This window comes from Octopus bimaculoides, chromosome 16, assembly GCF_001194135.2.
Source record: "Octopus bimaculoides isolate UCB-OBI-ISO-001 chromosome 16, ASM119413v2, whole genome shotgun sequence".
In the NCBI taxonomy this organism is placed as follows: domain Eukaryota; kingdom Metazoa; phylum Mollusca; class Cephalopoda; order Octopoda; family Octopodidae; genus Octopus; species Octopus bimaculoides.
In genome coordinates this window covers 30,255,080-30,269,342 of record NC_068996.1, presented here as the reverse complement: position 1 = coordinate 30,269,342, position 14,263 = coordinate 30,255,080, and the positions used below count along the sequence as shown (strand labels likewise).

General features: G+C 32.0%; 1 protein-coding gene across 1 annotated transcript in view; it reads left to right on the top strand.

The window, feature by feature from the left end:
* The window catches only part of LOC106883551 (ribosome-binding protein 1), a 43,318-nt gene that overhangs the window by 10,869 nt on the left and 18,186 nt on the right, over positions 1–14,263 (top strand). The window contains exons 2-11 of the mRNA XM_052973482.1: positions 1,144–1,230; positions 1,641–1,693; positions 1,779–1,845; positions 4,497–4,717; positions 5,868–5,905; positions 6,499–6,643; positions 8,659–8,844; positions 9,081–9,128; positions 10,124–10,293; positions 11,880–12,066. Coding sequence (XP_052829442.1) covers positions 1,144–1,230; positions 1,641–1,693; positions 1,779–1,845; positions 4,497–4,717; positions 5,868–5,905; positions 6,499–6,643; positions 8,659–8,844; positions 9,081–9,128; positions 10,124–10,293; positions 11,880–12,066 — 1,202 coding nt within the window. The remainder of the gene's footprint in view (positions 1–1,143; positions 1,231–1,640; positions 1,694–1,778; positions 1,846–4,496; positions 4,718–5,867; positions 5,906–6,498; positions 6,644–8,658; positions 8,845–9,080; positions 9,129–10,123; positions 10,294–11,879; positions 12,067–14,263) is intronic.

Genomic DNA, 14,263 nt, shown 5'->3' with positions numbered 1-14,263 from the left:
TATATACATGTGTATATATGCATATTTATATGTATCATCATCGTTTAATGTCCGCTTACCATGCTGGCATGGGTTGGATGGTTTGACTGGGGTCAAGGGAGCCAGATGGCTGCACCAGGCTCCAAACTGATCTAGCAGGGTTTCTACAGCAGGATGCCCTTCCTAACGCCAACTACTCTGAGAGTGTAGTGGATGCTTTTATGTGCCACCAGTACAAGGGCTACTCAGGTGGTACTGGCAACAGCCACTCTGAAGTGGTGTTTTCCACATACAACTGGCACAAGTGGCAGTAAGGCGACACTGGTAACAATATGTATGTATATACATATATATATATGTACATATATATGTGTATATATATGTACATGTATATATATATATGTATGTGTATATATATGTACATGTATATATATATATATATGTATGTGTATATATGTACATGTATATGTTTATATATATGTGTACATGTATATATATATGTATAAATATGCATATATATGTACATGTATATATGCTTATATATATATGTATATATATGTGTGTATTTTTGTATATATGCATGTATATATGTATTTATACATGTATGTATGTATATGTATATATATGTATTTATGTGTATGTGTATATTCACATATATATATGTGTATCTATTTGTGTGTGTGAGTGTGTTTGTACTCTTACCATCACTTGACAACTGACGTTACTGTGTTTCTGTCTCTGCAACTTTGCCATTTGGTAACACACACCAATACAATCAGTGCTAGGCTTAGAAAGAAGAAATCCCAGAGTCGGTTTCTTCAACTACAGTTCGTACTCCAGCATGGCTGAAGTTACATGACTGAAAGAAGTAAAATAATAGAAGGCTATGCGATTTTAGTCCTAAGGAACGTGTGGTATATTTGGTAGTTATTTTAATATTCTTCACTATAACTTTGTCAACTGTCACTACTTAGCTATCTGAACAGTCATTCATTCTTTAACTCTTTGTTGCTTATAGTATTTACTATGTTATGTTTTCTTTTACATCTACTACAAAATGAGAAATATTTAAAGCATCTTTATAAATTTCTTAAATAAAAATTATATGTATTCTAAAACTATTTTGGTAATGTTATTAACTCTCATAATCATCTTTGTATATAGCTTCTGAGAAGTGTTTTGGGAAAAATATTTCTTCACCTGAATCAGAATGTATAAGGAAAGAAAAGTCAAAAAAAACATCCACTGAGAGTAAGCATTTTTTTTGTGTATATCTTTCTTTTTTGTTTTTGTTCTTTTTTCTGTGGTACATAAGTGTTTTGTATTGTAATGTTTTTATATAAGTTAAAAACTTTTTCCACTTTAAAAGCAGCAACTGTGATTAAAGTTTTACCAATTAATCAGTTGTATCTGATTTAATGCTATTGCTAGATGAAAATCAAATTTTATGAAGATTTGCAATTACTGATATATTGAAGTGAGATCCAATAAATGTGCATCAATCTAGTTTGGTGATGATATTTGATACCTGAATATCTTTTTACATTGATGTTTATACCTTGGATAAAAACATATCTGTTAGCAATTGAGTAGACTATTTTTGTATTTTTTTTTAAACAATCATTGTAGAAAATTTCATTTTCAAATTTAAATATTTTTAGAGGTGGATAGTCAACCAATTACCAAGAAAACAAATGAAGCTGCATTAGAAAAGGTAATTATAATTTATGTATCAAAGTTGAGAAAAATTGAAACTTATGAACAAAATGTCTATTAAAATGTTCACTGCTGTTTTGTAGAAAGCCACAAGTGGTGAATATGCGTCGGTTTTTCCAAAGGAACTTGAAGAAAAACTTACAAGAAAAGGTTTGATTCTTTTTTTTTTTTTTGTTTTTTTTTTGGCAAGTGTCTATTTTTATAAAATTTAAACTAAGCACATACAACTTTAACTTTATTTTGTATGTGTCACCTAGAAACAAAGTTAATATTTCATAAAGTATATTGGACTCTGTTAGTGAATAATGAATTTGTCTTTTTGTTGTTGTTGGGAGTATTCTAAATACTGTCTATTTTAATCTTTGACTCAAACATGTTATGCATTATCTGAATTTCATTTTTCACTGTTTCAAGAAAATGACTGTATTATAAGAACTGTTCCCTGAAAATCAAATACTATTTCTATCATAATTATCATTTAATGTCCGCTTTCCATGCTAGCATGTGTTGGACGGTTTGACTGAGGACTGGCAAGCCAGGAAGCTGCACCAGGCTCCAGTCTGATTTGGCAAGGTTTCTACTGCTGGGTGCCCTTCCTAACACCAACCACTCCAAGAGTGTAGTGGGTGCTTTTTACATGCCACTGGCATGGGCCAGTCAGGCAGCACTGGCATCGACCACACTCGAATGGTGCTTTATACATGCCACCAGCATGTTGCTTGATGATTGAAGGGTACTTTTAAACAGGCTGGTTATGCAACACAGGCATTGGCTACGATCTCACTTGGCTTGCCGGGGTTGTCCAAGCACAGCATATCTCCAAAGGTCTTGGCCATTTGTCATTGCCTCTGTGAAGCCCAACATTCAAAGGTCATGCTCCCATGTCTTCCTGGGTCTACCTCTTCCACAGGTTCCCTCCACTGTTAGGGTGGTACACTTTTTCACACAGCTGTCCTCATCCATATGCAACACATGACCATACCAACATAGTCGTCTCTCTTGCACACACCTGATGCTTCTTATGTCCAACTTTTCTCTCACTGATTTATCATGGTCCTTCAAGCTATTACTGAGGTATTTAAGACTAGCAGTCCTTGGGAGCTTCTCTATGCAGATGACCTTGTTCTTATTGCTGAATCCCTACCAAAGTTAAAGAAATTCCAGGTATAGCAGCATTGACTGGAATCAAAGGACCTTAAGAGTTAATTTAGCAACAACCAAAGTAATAAGTAGTAAAACAGACAAATCACAGATCTCTTCAGGAAGATGGCTCTGCTCGATATGTAGAAAGGGTATCAGGAGAAACTATAAGGTGTACCCAGTGCAAGTTATGGACACACAAGAGGTGCAGCAGTATCACTGGAAGACCAACAGAAAAAGTAGTTTTTACATGTCGCAGATGTGCAGGAATGTACAAAAAATAGACTCCCTTAAATGTCAGTGGGGATCCTTAAGAAGTAGTAGATAGTTTCCATTACTTAGGTGACCAAGTTAGTGGTGGGGGAAGTTGTTCCGAAAGCATAGCTGCTAGAGTAAGAATAGGTTGGGTGAAGTTCTGAGATCTACTAACTCTGTTAGTAATGATGGGCCTCTCCCTTAGAGTGAAAGGCAGATTGTATGATGCCTCTGTATGAACAACTATGCTTCATGGCAGTGAGACATAGGCTGTGACTACTGAGGATGTGCAAAGGCTTGAAAGAAATGAAGCCAGTTTGCTCTGCAGGACAGGTAATGTCAGTGTGCATATACGACAGTGTAAATATTTTAAGAAAAAATCTGAGTATACAAGGTATCAGATGTAACATGCTACAGAAAAGATTGTGCTGGTATGGCCATGTAATGTGTATGAATAAAGACAGTTGCATCAAGAGGTGCTTGTCTCTAATTGTAGAGGGAGGGAGATGAAGTGAAGAGAAAGGATCTACAGACGGGATTCACAGAGGGGATGACAGGGAACCAAGACACCTGGTAGTTTGCTGTGCTTGAAAAGATATGTCAAGCTAAGTAAAAGCATGATTGTCCTTGCATACAGGCTTGTCCATCGCATCCCTCTCCAACTGAGCATTCCTAATCTTGTAATTTTCACAATAGAATTCCCTGGGAGACTTTCAGTATAGTACTCACATAAGTTGGATTTTCTCTTGTTTTGATGGGAATTTTTCAGATTTTTTTTTCACCACGCTCTTACAAATGAAAGCTTTTTATGAGAATCCTCCCCCACTTTGGGATTGATTTTGTCCATTTTTTTTGCTCTATGCATTTAAAAACACTGGGAAACTTGTTTTTGAAAATTTATGAATTTTTTCCAACCTCCCTTCCCCACTCAGTGCCAATTTTGGCCAATGTGTTTTTCTGCACTATATATGTAAAAACAATGGGAGGAGCCTTGAAAGAAAAAGTTTGGAAATCATCAATCACCATTATAATCCCCAATTCAATAGTGAAATTTTAAAAGTGATTCTCCCCACTTCCACCCCAATCCTAAAATTTCAGCTATTTTTCCAAATTAATTTTTAATCAGTTTTAAAATACAGTCTGAATCTGAAATTTGTTTCTGTTTATAATTTCAAAAAAATTTTCATACAAAAAGGTGTGATTTCAGGGAGAATGACTACAATTATCAATGATTGCTGCCAAGTAGGAGAAGAACAGCAAAATTTATGTACTTTTATGAAAAGAATACCTTAATTTTACAAACTAAATATCTTGAATCAAAGTGTTGTCTTGTTAGATTCTTGTTTTTCGAAAAAGACATTTCTGTTTCTTTAAACTTCTGCAGTTTTTATTTTTTTGTCTCTTAGTTAACTATGAAAAAGAGAAAATTGAACAAGAATTATCTAGAATCAAATTACAGTCATGTAAAGATGCGAAACAACACGAAGAAGAGTGTCAAAAACTTCGTATTCAAAATGAAAAGTTGCAAGAGCAAAAAAGAAAGACTGAAGAAAACTTAAATCAGAAGGTTAATCAACTCTCCAATCAAATCAAGAACAACAAGGTGAAATATCAGAAAATTATTGAGGTTAGTTATCATCTACTATAATTCCATTCATATTTAGAATGCTTTATAGGAATATTAGATCGACTCCAGTAGTTCTTAACTGGTACTTTATTGATTGAGGTAGAATGAAAGGCAGTGTTGACTGCAACATTTGAATCTAGTACATAAAGACCATAGGTAAATGTCAGAAACATTTTGTCTGTTCTTATAACTCTACCAAGCAACTACTTTACAGTTCTGGTTAATTTTAATATTTTCTACCAAACAAATTAAGATTAGCCATAAGTCAGTTTGTATATAACTAGCAGTTATAGAAAATCTTTCTTTTTCCTTTTGATTTAGATAATTTGTTACATATTTTTATGTCACTTTTCTGTTATGCCAAACTTTGAAAATTTATATTCATATTCAGTTAAGAATATTTTAATTCACATGTTCATTTATTTAATTTGCTAGCATGGATGTATTTGAGGCAAGCTTTTACAGCTGGATGCTTTTCCTGTTATCAACCTTTGTTTTAGAAGGAAGGGATTTCTTATTTCACAGGGTTTTGAAAATGCAGAATGATTGATCATGGTGTCAACAAGGACTATAAACATTTTTGCACATGAAATATCAACATTCAGTAACACACACACATTTATGTAAGACAAGCTACTTAGTTTTTGTCTACTAAACATACACACACAGCATTTGTCAGCCTGGTTCTATAGTAGAAGATACTTACCCAAAATATTTCACAACTATTCCTGCACTTGTAATTATCTAAGTTTAACGACTTGATGATAGAAGAGTGGATACATTTTAAAATCGATTTGGTTACTATATTACTGATTTCTTTTGATTAAGCTTAAATAAGGCCTCTGATTTATGTATGCATTGTGCTTTTTACAACATTCTGTTCAAATGAAATAAACTACAGTTACATGGCTACTAATGGAAATCAAAAGGAAATTGTAGAAGTAGATGGCTGTGAGCTTAATTCATCTATTATACTTGACCATTCTGCTGTATGTTATTAACAATAGTTAATTTTTAATGAAAAGGACCAAATGGTAAGGTTTAAGTTTAGGTCTGAATGTAGTAATGTCAGTTTTCATTCTTAAAACTCTGTTACTGAAGCATTGTGCTAAAAATATACTATAAAACATTTTCTCTTTTTCCTTCTTAGGAGAATAACATTTTAAAGAGACCCCCTCCCAAACCTGTGTAAGTTACTGTTAACATTTGTACAAAAGTTTTAAATACAACTGTAATTGTTTTACTTGATACTCAAAACATTGGAAAAATGGATATAATTGAAATAAATTGAAAGAAAAATTATTAGCCAGGTATTTGATTATAGTTAGCAGTTCTGAATAAAGCACTAAAGTTTCCACACAATAGATTGAATTGTGAATATTTGCTATTTTTTAATCAAAATTTGTATTTTTAAATGATTTTGAGACTTTTGTTAGATTCAAGATGTCATGGAAACCACAAAATTAGATGTGAAAAATATTCTAATAGCATTTTTAATTTACATATGGATAAACTAAAAGTATTATTCACAAATACTTATGAACAATTGTTTATAAATTTTAGTAGTCCATTTATTTATTGATTGATTTCTTACTTATAAATGTTAACATGGAGAAGATTGCTTTCAGTCTAGATTTACGCTATTGGTTTATTGCTTCATTCAAAGTATTAGTTGTTAAACAATTTTCCTAAAGTAATTTATCTTTTAAATTCACTTTTTTCTTTTTTTTTTTTTTTTGTACATCTCTCTTTGTGATTGAATTTTACTTGATTGTTTTTAGTGTTGATAATTCAGAAGAGAAGAAATTAGAACAAAAAGTTCATATTTTGGAAGAAGAACTTGATAAAAACTCCAGAAGGCTTGAAATTTCTGAGAAATTTAAAGCTAAATCTGAACTGAGAATAAAGGAACTAGAAGCTGAGAAAGTAAGAAATAATACTCAAGCAACATTCAAATTCAACTTTGAAAAATTTGATAATGGTTTTCAGTAATTACCACTGTAAGCATGGATGCATGTATAATATCAAATACTGAGAGGTTTTAAATTTTTTTTTGTATAACTTAGCTTTGCTATAATGGCAAAACAATGCAGATTAACATCTAAAGCAGAGTAAACTGAGAAAAATTTACCTTACTGGTTATTAAAGCACTCGTTATTGATAGTATCATAAGATAATGATATACACAGATGATGTAGTGTTGACCGAAGTTCAAATCTTGAAGGAAAACAAAACAAACTATGAAATATCATCTTGCAAATTGAAATACTTTTCTAATTATTTCTGCTAAGATCCCTTTAGTTATGTAAAGCTCTTGCAAGGAATTTTATTCTGTACTACTTACTAGCTATCACTCTTGCCAATAAATGCAACCACCAAAAAATTAGTTATCGTCATTTTTTTAATAGTTTGCTTCATTGATATTATTGTGTATAATCATTAGTACTTTAAGCTATTGAAACTATGAACTCTAAACATTTTAGCTAATTACTAAGCAGAATAAATATGCTTTTATCAACTTAGATATATGCTAATTGAATAAACATGCTTTGCAAAATGTAATCATTTGACACAAAAACAAAATGCAATAAGCATAATTGCATTATAGAGTTTCTGATGCTTCAAGCATAAGTGATACTTTTATTTTGCTTTTCCTCTAACTCTTTTTCTCTTTATTTTCTACTAAAAGGCATAGAAACAAGGTTTAGGAAACAAAGGCATACATGATCTAAGCTACAATTTGCCACATTTACAAATGTTCATATATACACAGTATATCAAACAAGGTTGTTTATTTGAAAGTATTTCTGCTTTCCATGATGGTATGGACTGGATGTATCAGTCTGGCTCTTATTTGAAGTTACTACACTCCTAGACAAACTGTCTCACTCACACATTTAATTTTTTATTTGGTTTCTGTCACTGGATGCGTTTTATCATGGTATCAGCACTAGAGATTGTCATATCCCAATAAGACTCAAGGGTTTTCTTGAGCCTATGTTGTCTCATCTTGTTCATCAACCATTTTATAGTGTTGTGGCTTCATTTTGTGGCACTATTACTAGTGAGGTAACTCAGCTTGTGCAGTACTATTTACAGTTTAATCAAGCATAGCTACAAAAGCAATATGCAAACAGGACACTAAAAGTATAAAAATTAAGTGTAGCACATCTACATTATCACTCCAGTAACTCATGTTAGATACAGGGAAATCCTTTCTATAGTAATGAAGATAATATGAGCTGAGTGCATAGCTCAGTGGTTAGGGCATTGTGCTCACAATCATGAGGTAGTGAGATTGATTCCTGGACTGGGCTGTGTGTTCTGTTCTTGAGCAAGACACTATTTCACATTACTCCAGTTCATTCAGCTGTAGATATAAGTTGCAACATCACTGGTACCAAGCTGTATTGGCCTTTGCCCTTCTCTTGGGTAACATCGGTGGTGTGGTGAGGGGAGGCTGGTATGCAAGGGTGACTGCTGATCTTCCATAAACAACCTTATCCAAACTTGTGCCTTGGTGAACTTTCTAGGTGCAATACCATAGTCCTTCATGAACAAAGGGAGTCATTATAAATTGTGTACAAAGTATTTTCTAGTTTGAGATGAACCAAGCAGTTTTAAAACTAACTAAAAATTTGTCTATATCTTAGTGCTATACAATCGCAACAATTTTTAATACTAAAGCTAACTGTTTTCTAAGAATGAGGATAACTATATCTTGCAATAGTAGTGCAAAATGCATTCAAATACTGACCACATATATAGAAAAATAGTCCTCTTTGATTTAATTTAATTTTTGGTAAATGTATTGTTAAATATGTTTCAGTTATCTAATAGGAGGGATGTTTTCACATTGAATGAAACTTTGTTTCATTTATTCAATCATTTGAATGCAGCTTTTTGAAGTACTTAATATAAATGTATATTTTTACCTCCAGATTAAAAATGAATCAAATTCAAAGAGACTGAAAGAACTTCAAATTTCTCATAAAAATTTGCAAAATGATAAATCAAGATTAAGTGTAGAAAATAGCAAACTCAATGATGCTTTAACTCAGGCTGAAAAACAGTGTGCTTCATTCAATATCCAGTTGAAAGACCTGTATAAAGAAATAGAAAATAAGGTAAATAAACTTTTTTTATTTTTGTATTTTTTTTTCTGAATGTTGCTTCTTTAAGCTGACATAAATTCTCTATTTTTAAGAATTCCAAATTTTGAAAGATAATTTTGAAAATTTTCTTAATATATACTCTTTTCAAAAATATTAAACTGATATTTAGGACTGTAAACTTGCATCTTATTTAATCTTCAAATTTCAGAAATGAAACTAATTTCTAATTTTTCTTTTTTCCTAATTAGGATGCTGACAACAGTGAAAAAATTAAAGAAGTTGAAAAAGAACTTTTGGTAATTATATTGCATTTACTGTCATAGTTTCCTGAGAACTTGTAGGGCTAATAGTTTTATTGAGTGCAACATAATGCTAGAAGAATCTAGTTGATATGGACAGAAAAAAACAATTGGAAAAGCTTACCTGAAGGTAATTCACTAGTCGCTTACATGTTGAGAAGTGTGAAATGATTCCTCTTGTGAAAAAATGCCAGCTAAAAGTCATTGAATGATTTATAGGCATGCAATTTATAAAAGTTGGGTAAAAGACATTGAGTAAAGCATGACAGCAAGGTATGGTGTAGGTTTTTCAAGGACAGTTTGTGGAAATGCTGAAATCTTTGTTTTGGCACTACAAAAGTAATTTGTTTAGTTAATCATTAGGCAGAAAGGTATTCCTAATGAAAAACACAGTTGTGGCATTATTCGAAAACTGCTCCAGATGAAACTGGATTGCATAGAGACTATAGCAAAGGATTCAAGTTAATAGATCTAAATGGTAAAGGTAGAAATTTATAAAATTAGCATTGGAGAAAGTTTTGCAAAACAGTGCTTTAGTTTTTATCAAAACATGAAATCACAAACAATATTTCTGGAGAGATAACAGCAGGAATAATTTTTGGCAAACATATGTACAAGGATGCTTGAAGTATGAAATTTTTATTACACCAAAACTGAGTAGAAACTCAGTATAACTTTGCTAATGCAATCAGTCATTACTTGAAAAATAGACTTCATGAAATATAGACTTTATATATTGCAATTAATATTTTTTTAAAATTAAATATTCAATTATTACTCTAGTACAGTTAAAATTTAGTTGGTTTAAAATTAAGAAACTGAAAATTTATAATCATGCGTACTCGTGTATAAACTATCTTACTTATTCACTCAGTCACTTTGAATGAACATATATCGTCTTTTACTTTGTTATTGTCAACTTGTTGCATCATCATTCTTTAAATGCATTGCATCTTCAACTACAATGTTTTCTTGAAATATGTTTCTTATAGTTAGTTAAAATGGAAAATAAACGTTTGCTGGAAACAAATATGCACCTGAATAATCCTCTAACAATTGAGGCATCCCTTGAACGCCAAGATCCAACTGGTGCCCCAAATGGTGACGTTCAAGAGGAAAAATTTACTTGTACCAAAATTTCACTTATTGAACATGAGCGAATGTAAGTGCAAGACTGGATTTTCTTACTAAATGCTTTTTCATTTTTTTTCTTGGTGTGGGTCAAAATTTCTTCTTTGATATAATTGTGTTCTTTCTTTTTCACGCAGTGGGTGTGATTTGAGGGAGATTTGGCTGCTACTTCTAGCAGTTGATTATAAAGGCTCTTGTTGGTTTATTCTACTTTATAAGCAACATTGAAAGTGACAAATCATTAATACAAAGGGTCTTTTTTTTTTTTTGTTAGTATAAGTGGAAAATTGTCTTTTCACAGTAATAAAAGCAGTTTGGTTCTCTCTATTGCATGCACTTGTTCTTGGCAAATTAATTCAAAAATAAAGTATCCAAGATATTTTGGATAAAAGCCAGGTCCATTGTAATTTTTTTTAGCATTCATTGTTCATTTCCTGCAGATGTAGACAGGTCTGCTATGTCACATTATCATTTATTGCATTCAAGATTTGTCCTCACCATTCTTGCTATATGTTCTTTGGTTCCCTTCTACAAATACCTTCTATCATCAGAACATGATTCTTTTTTCCTCCGTATCCATTATCCATGCATATGACCATACCAGTTTAGTGTCATTTATGCACACTTCAGCTTATACTTTTAATGCTTAGCCTTCAGCCTTTAGCCTTTTTTATGAAAGTTACATAGAACATCCAGTTAATCATAACTTGTCCAACATCTGAATATCTTTGTTATTCAGTGCTCATTTTTCACTAAGTTTGAATTCTATTAATAAATTGGAGCATTGATCTTAGGCATGCTGACTTTAGGCCTTAAGATTGTAAATCAAGTCTGAAATGTTATTTAAGAACTACAAATAAAAATGGTTAAAAGAAATCTTATTGAACACTTGTGTGCCAGATTTTTTAATGAACTTTTTTGTTAATTTTAACCTCGCAACATTCTTGTACATTGTTTAATCAGCCCTTACAAATCACTCATTTTCACCTAATTTTTTTAGCACCTCCAAGCTTTTGTGCCTTCCCCATACAGAGTGTTATTTTTTCTCCAAACTTCTATTGTTATGTTTCATCATAGATATAACACCATTGGTTTTATGTACTGGTACTATATCTTAACTAAATTCCTGTTCAATCAATTTAAGGCTTTAAATCTCTCACGGATGCCCTCCAAAAGGGGTATTTTGTATAAAAATTAACTCTTAAGATCTTGTATTGTGCTGTTTCATTAATTATCCTTGTAACAAGAAAAGCCAGTCAAGATTTTGTTACACTGTTCTCATTGGCTACCAGAGTGGACTGAGTGTATATATAATCATGCCATTGGCCCTGGATGTTGTCTCAAATAAAGAGTCACTTATTTGTATTGGTTATTCTTTAAGTACATTTAATAACCTCAGAAGTGTAAGGAAATATTTTCAAAAATTGCTAAATGATTAAAAATTTACTTTTGAACAGTTACTCTACTATAAATGAATATTAGAAAATATGTAAACACTACTAAATATTTTTGTACATGTGTGTGTGTGCAGGGTACAGATGTGTGTGTAATTAGTAACTTGTCTCCATTCATTCTTTTTATTCAAGTTTATTAATTAAAAAAAAAATATAATTACAGTCTTGGAGAAAAGAATTCTGAAATAATGCGGCTAACTTCTGAATTATCTACTCAAGAGACTGAGGCTACAGCCAGAGTAGAAGAGAAAGATAATGAAATTGGAGCCTTAACATGTAAATTAAACAACAATATTAAAGAAGTTGAAGAATTAAAAAAGGAAATTAAAGTCTGGCATGCTAAAAATGATGTGAGTAGGAAATTTTGTTTTATATTCAGAAAAAAAAATATAGATATTAAATTTTATAAGTATAAACATGAGATTAAAACAGGCTTACTGACAAGACTTGTTGGATTACTATATTATTATATTATATATTACCTGCAAGTTTCAAATTAGGTACTTAAACCTATTTGTAACTATCTTTATCTCTACAAGACAACTTATCAGTTACTTAGCATAGTAGATTAGATTAAGTTCCATATAATATATTCTAACATGTAACACAGCCAGGTACTTCATCTCAATTGAAACATTTGAGAAGTAAATCCTTCAATTAAATGCACTGCTAAGAATCTTATGCTAACTGACTATAGTGACATGTCTAATCTTTAAATTCAGTAATACCTCACTTTACGAGGACCTGCTTTACAAGACCCTGGGTTTACAAGATTAATTTTTCAGCTCACTTTTATATATTGAGCCAAATTTTTTCAACCACAAGGTCCAAGTTTTGAACAAAGTGCAGAAGTTTCTGCTACCATAACAAATGCTTCTGCATGTTACCAAGAAATTTATAGAGAGCAAAAGAAAGCTTCTAAGCAAACAACTCTAGACTTGTTTTTTAAAAAAAGCAACCTACAAGTCCAGCTGTGAGTGCTTGTGAATCAGTGATTGTGCCTACAAGCAATGGTGTGCGCAAGTCTAGAGTGAGTGAAAGTGATTCAGAAAAACAATTGTGATAATAATACTTTTTATTATAAATGAGCTTTACATTCTTTTTACTTTACATAGAATATTCTTTACACACTGCTGTTGTTTTATTGCTATTTATTTATGAGTATTATAAGTTTCTGGGAATGAATTACAATTTATAACATTGCTACAATGAGAAATAATTGCTCTGCCTTATGAGTGGCCTCTGGGAACAAATTAACTTGTATATTGAGGCATTACTGTACACTTTTAAGTACCTAATTTGAGAGGTTATTCAATAGACAAGATACTTGGTTCCAGTTCTTTTAGTGAACCTATTGCTCTATCTCAGCCTATTGCTTTGTGTCAGATTGGTGCTATGTTTTATATTCTTTTTACATTGAAAATCTGTGTTAATCCATTCATAAGAAATATTGTTTGAAAAAATATTACTTTATAACTTAATTCATTGTATGTGACTGACTTAACATTCCAGTTGTACTAAATTCTCAAATTACATCAATCTCCTCATTTTCTTATGCCAGTTTCTTTTCTTTTTTTTTTTTTCAAGCTGTTCTGATTTGAACAGGCCTAATGTAGAGTATATTGTCACTAATTTGTCATTTGTTACTTCATCTTTGTGTCTATATCTTCAGCTGTGACCCTAGTTTTTCTCACATGTGAAATCAACATCTTCCTCATGTTCCCTCATTGAGAGGACATAACTTTTCACTAGTACTCAGCTATTCCCTATGTGTCCATACCACCCAGTCAGCTCTCCAGCATGATTTGATTACCTTTAATATTCCACTTTCATCCAGAATAAGATTATACTCCTCACATTTCTCCGCAATTTCTAATTCTTTCACATTCAACGCTCCTACCTCACAATCTTGAAGCATCACTTACTTCAATCTTTTTTCTCTCAAATTCTTTGTTGACAGAAACAACAACTCCCCAACTTCTTTTTACTTCTTTCTTACTCAACCAATTGTTTTTCACTATATTTTTTATCTTTTACTTATTTCAGTCATTAGACTGCAGCCATGCTAGGGCACTGCCTTGAAGAATTTTTAGTCAAATGAATTGACCTCAATACTTATTTTCTTTTTTATTTTGCTGAGCCTAGTACTTATTTTATCGATCGCTTTTGCTAAACTTCTAAATTATGGGGATGTAAACACACCAATACCAGTTGTCAAATGGTGATGGGGGACAGACACAAAGGCACATACACACATATATATGACAGGCTTCTTTCAGTTTCTGTCTACTAAATCCATTCACAAAGCCTTGGTCAGCCTGAGGAAGACCTTACCCAAGGTGTCACACAGTGGGACTGAATCCAGAACTATGTGGTTGGGAAGCAAGCTTTTTTATTTCATTAAATTTGCCATAAAGACGAGCAAGTGCGGGCTGGACAACAAGATAAATGAAATGAATGATGAGCAAAATAATGATATTGATGAGAGAAGCAGACGACGCCCGCCGATCAATGCTTCTTGAGAACATTGTTCTTTTTTTTTTTTTT